This window comes from Limulus polyphemus, unplaced genomic scaffold (genome assembly GCF_000517525.1).
Source record: "Limulus polyphemus unplaced genomic scaffold, Limulus_polyphemus-2.1.2 Scaffold2501, whole genome shotgun sequence".
NCBI classification, from domain to species: Eukaryota; Metazoa; Arthropoda; class Merostomata; order Xiphosura; family Limulidae; genus Limulus; species Limulus polyphemus.
In genome coordinates this window covers 15,855-21,542 of record NW_013668111.1, presented here as the reverse complement: position 1 = coordinate 21,542, position 5,688 = coordinate 15,855, and the positions used below count along the sequence as shown (strand labels likewise).

Genomic DNA, 5,688 nt, shown 5'->3' with positions numbered 1-5,688 from the left:
TGTTTCTTGTTCAGCTTTGATGTGAGTTTTTTGGTTATCTTAGAGCATCTTTATTTTCCCGTTTTAGATGTTGATGTTTCTTGTTCAGCTTTGATGTGAGTTTTTTGGTTATCTTAGAGCATCGTTATGTTCTCGTTTTAGATTTTGATGTTTCTTGTTAAAGTTTCATATGGGTTATTTGATATATTTTAGGGCATTGCTCTTTTTTCGTTTTGTGTTTTGAAGATCCCACACTGATACAAATAACCGTATAGGACAGGTACTTTTTAACTACTGATATGGTACGGTAACGATCGCATACTATGTAGGACGTACTATTATTAAACTCTCTTACAACTTCTAGTGTAATAAAATCAACTTAAATGGATTTATTTCCCACATTTTAGGGGAATTTCTGTGTGTTAATGTGAGCTCCTCATTCCATGCTTGTATTCTGCCAAGTCAACGTTGTGATTCTGTCATCGACTGTGATGACGGAAGTGATGAAATAGACTGTGGTAAGTTTATCAATTTTGTTATTATCTTGTGTTGTCCTCGTCAGTAGGATGTTCTTGAAGGATGAGGGAAATTACAAACAAAAAGTCATTTATCTATAAAAAAACATTATCAGAAACACTCAAAATACCGATCTTTTAATTTGCGTATTTCAAAAATAACAACATTTTTGAGAAACGCGTTGTTTTGTTACCAGATATGTCGACGTAAACGTATAACAAATTTCTGTTTGTTTCAGAATCTTTTAGGTTAATCTTATCTGATCAAATAGTGGGATTTGACAGTCACACACACATAGCCCCAATGTATGAAGCGCATTTTTGCGAAAACGGGTCGTAAACCATGAATCCTCGGTTTCACAGTCCGAACTCTCTAACACTAGGCCACGCCCAGTCCGCACATCAAGCTCTCAAGGCACGTATCTAAAGATGCTAACTAAACACTGTTCTTGAATACTACCAAGTTATCTTAATATATATAAAAAAATATTATCCGGAAGAGTCGAATTCATAGGCATGAACAAGGGTAAACATGTATGAAAAACATGACCAAGATTAAAGATATATGGAAAACATGATCAAGGGTAAAGATATATGGAAAACAAGAACAAAGGTAAGCATGTATGAAAAACATTAACAAAGGTAAACATCAATGAAAAAACATGAACATGGTTAAACATGTATGAAAAACATGACCAAGATTAAAGATATATGAAAAACATTAACAAGGCTAAACATGTATGAGAGACATGATCAAGGGTAAACATATACATATGAGAAACGTGAACAAAGGTAAACATGTATGAGAAACCTGAACAAGGTTAAACATGTATGAAAAACATGAACAAGGGTAAACATGTATGAAAAACATGACCAAGATTAAAGATATATGCAAAACATGATCAAGGGTAAAGATATATAAAAGCATGAACAAAGGTAAGCATGTATGAAAAACATTAACAAGGGTAAACATGTATGAGAGACATGATCAAGGGTAAATATATATATATATATGAAAAACGTGAATAAAGGTAAACATGTATGAGAAACATGAACAAGGTTAAATATGTATGAAAAACATTAAAAAAGATAAACATCTATGAAAAAACATGAACATGGTTAAACATGTATGAAAAACATGACCAAGGTTAAAGATATATGAAAAACATTAACAAGGGTACACATGTATGAGAGACATGATCAAGGGTAAAAATATACATATGAAAAACGTGAATAAAGGTAAACATGTATGAGAAACCTGAATAAGGGTAAACATATATAAAAACTATCCGTATGAAAAATGATGAACGATTCAGTTCCTTTGCCAGATGGCGAGCATTATGGTACTGGAGTAACGATGGCTGGTAAGTTTATGGACTTACGACGCTAAAATCCGAGGTTAAAGTCCCAGTTGTGTAGCTTTGCACTATAAAAACAAGTAAGGATGAATTGATAAATTATTTTGTGGTTAAAGTGTTTTATATCAAGACAAGTCGTCTTTTTATTATTTGTTTATAAGATACACCGTATAATAAAGTTTCATGTGGTATATGTGACCTGACAGTCCTACATTAAATATTTATAATATTAATACAGCTGCTGCCATCTGGGAAGTATTCATTTATTTCAAAAATGTTTGTGTCAAGACCTTTTGTCAAATATATTCATTCAGTTGGTCGAATCTGTTTAGCTCTGAATATAATACGTACGCAGTACTATTGATAAATTAATTTTATAACTTTTTAACGTTCATAAGTTGGATAAACTCTTGTATTTCATATTGGATGTCAAATGCTTTGTTTGAAAAAAAAAATTGCCCATCGATAAAACAGCACTGACACCACATGATCGATGTTACGCTCTTAGTATTGAGAAAATTAAAAATGTTGTGAAAGTTATTTTACATTTAATTGTCTTAAAGTACAATTTTTACTATTTTACTCCAGAAAAACGTTTGATAAACTCTAAACGTATATCATAAAGCGCTTAAACAACGTGAACGTAAAATAGCTTTTATTGGAACAGTAGTACTAGTTAACACAGCAATATCAAAAGACACAGTAGCAGGTGTTGTGTCAGAAGTGGAGTTAAACTGTGTTGTTTCAGGATTGGTTTAGTTGTTGGTAAGCAGAAAGCTATACGAAGCTATCTATAACCTGCCTATCAAAGGTATCGAAGCCCGAATTTTAAAGCTATACAATGGGCTATCTATAACCTGCCTATCAATGGTATCGACGCCTGAATTTTAAAGCTATACAATGGGCTATCTATAACCTACCTATCAAAGGTATCGAAGCCTGAATTATAAAGCTGTACAATGGGCTATCTATGCCCTGCTGATCAAAGGTATCGAAACCTGAATTTTAAAGCTACGGTGGGCTATCTATGCCCTGCCTATCAAAGGTATTGAAAGCTGAATTTTAAAGTTATACAATGGGCTAGCTATACCCTCCCTATCAAAGGAATAGAAACCCGAATTTTAGCGTTTTACCGGGAAGCTGTTTCAGGAGAAGTGAAGAATGTTAAAACAATCAACAAAGGAAGAACATTTCTTATCACTAGCGATTTACTTATTTTCTTCAGATCAGCAGGGTAATTACGATACTAGAAACATGTTCTCAAGTGAGCACCACTTTTCTTTTATATGAAATTTCTAATGGTATTACGTAAGCATAGCTTCCCTCCACCTAGTGGAACATATGCATACTATAATTTAAAAAACAAATTTCCCATGAATCACCCTCAATGAAATGTTCGACAGATTATTTTACTGCTTTATAATTATCCTAGAAACCTGAAGAAACGAAATAGTTTGAAACTTTATCTTCGTGAATTAAAGCTGTTCCATTTTGTAACTAGTCGATTCTTTTTTATATATATAAATGTCTGTTTGTGTGTTGTTGAATTTCGCGCAAAGCTACTCGAGGGATATTCACACTAGCCTCCCTAATATAGCAGCGATAGATTAAAGGGAAGACAGCTAGTCATCACCACCCACCGTCAACCCTTGGGCTACTCTTTTACCAACAAAAAATGGGATTAACCGACACATTATAGCACCTCCACGGCTGAAGGAACGAGCAAGTTCGGTGACGTGTTTTCGAACGCTCAACCCGCAGATTCCGAATCGAACGCTTTAAATTCAACGGAGCACGCCTTATGAATGTCGAATCAGTATTACATTCTGGATAACGGTTAATATTCAGTTCTTTACTCATGTTCTTCATGCCACAGTTTAAAGTCTGTTTACGATGACCGAGTGTTTGGCGTCTAGTTTCACCGTTCTTTATGTACGGTGAAAAATATTTCCCATTAATTATCTAACTCGCGATTTAATTTAATTTTGCTAGAATCTGGTTGCCACGGTAACTACCAATGTCAGAGCGGGAAGTGTATCGCACGACATCAAGTGTGTGACCAAATAACAGATTGCAGAGGAGAAGAAGATGAAACCAATTGTGGTGAGTCTAAGTTTTCCTTCTAAACAAAATTTTGTGTAGATAACTACTCGGAATTATTATATAACACCTTAGTTAGTTCCTGTTAAAGATCTGTCGAATAAGCAATACTTAGTCTGGTAAAATAGCCTTAAAGTGTTGAAAAAAAACAACATTTATTTCTTTTCGAGCAGTTCGGCTATTCAGGATTTCCTCTTGCTTTTAATTGTGATTCTCTTCGAGAAAATTAAAGGGTCCATTGATAAGCAGCTTGTTGTTTAACCAAATGTTCGGTAGAGGGATGGAGGTGAAATATTTTTCAAAAATCGCACGTTTATTACTTTCAGCACCGTTGATATGGTTTATGAGATATATGTGTGATAATCTTAGAGTTTTGATTCACCTGAAATCATACAAAGGAACCCTTTCGACATAGGTAAGAAGAAATGGTGTTAGCTCTTTTTGCCAGTATTTTAATCTTCTAGAAAAGGACGACGTTTCGTTTTTTGCTCTAAGTACTTGTATATCTTGATGCGTAAATGTTGATTGCTCGAATTGTTCGAGCAGTGTTGTTGTTTTTTTTTTCAAAGAATTTCATGCCATAAACACATGAGAAATTAAGAATATTAACTTCATTAACTGCGTATACAGGTTCGTAGCTGGAAAAAGAAGCTTACTAATTATTCTTACTGAAGGAATTCCACAGGAGACAAAACATTAGACACTTCAACTTGAAGAAAACACACTACAAGTCTTTCACCTTGCAATGAATATAACGAGATGTCAATCCCTGATCTTCTACGCCCCTCATTTGGCAGTGTTGAACTCAGTATAGCGTAATCTCTTCACAGTGTTTAACATGGTGTAACACGATGTCAATTCCTGATCTTCTACGCCCCTCATCTGGCAGTGTTGAACGCAGTATAGCGTAATCTCATCACAGTGTTTAACATGGTATAACACGATGTCAATTCCTGATATTTATCTATACTATTAATTAAGATTCATATAATGAACATTTTTTGTCACAACAACAATCAATTGTGAAAGTTATTCTATAATGTTTTACAATTTAATTTAACTAAATTAATGCTGCTACACAGTTTAATAATTTTTTCTTTCTATAAGATGCATGGAAATGCTTGAGCAGTGAATTTAAGTGTAACAATGGTCGCTGCATTCCTAGAGATTGGCACTGTGATGGTGTTGACCAGTGTGGAGATCAAACTGATGAGGCTGGTTGTGGTAAGTTCGTGTTTACAGTACATTTCTACCTATATCAATAAACAAAACAGCTACACAACGAAGTTTGTAAAAATAACCAGGGAAATAAATATCACAAACTAGGACAACCTGTGATAATATTTTATAAGTAAATAATTATATACAAAAATACTGAGTTCACCGGGAAACCTAACAGAGGCAGGGTCGTTTATGTAATAATTGTAACTTTTTAGTTTATAAGTTTAGGGCCTTCTTTCAGGTCTATCAAGCATAATAAAGTTTTTTGATGATTTAATTTATTAAAGAGTATTAGATTTACTGTTTGGTTTTGAACGGATTTGTCACATTCCTAACTTTTAGTTTGTTTTCATATGTTATCAACAAATTTTAAAACCTTATGTTTTTTACCTCTGGTTTTTACAGTGCGATGAACAAGCATTAGCGATTTCCTGAATAGACGTGTGTTACATTGTTGTATCTATACATTCTATAGTTAGAAGTGAACTTTAGTTTCAAGAATGTATCACAACTCT

At 33.7% G+C, this 5,688-nt stretch overlaps 1 protein-coding gene across 1 annotated transcript in view; it reads left to right on the top strand.

The window, feature by feature from the left end:
- The window catches only part of LOC111087701, a gene marked incomplete at its 3' end in the record, with an annotated part of 23,405 nt that overhangs the window by 2,929 nt on the left and 14,788 nt on the right, over positions 1-5,688 (top strand). The window contains exons 2-4 of the mRNA XM_022395274.1: positions 387-497; positions 3,845-3,955; positions 5,060-5,176. Of these exons, the coding sequence (XP_022250982.1) occupies positions 387-497; positions 3,845-3,955; positions 5,060-5,176 (339 nt within the window). The remainder of the gene's footprint in view (positions 1-386; positions 498-3,844; positions 3,956-5,059; positions 5,177-5,688) is intronic.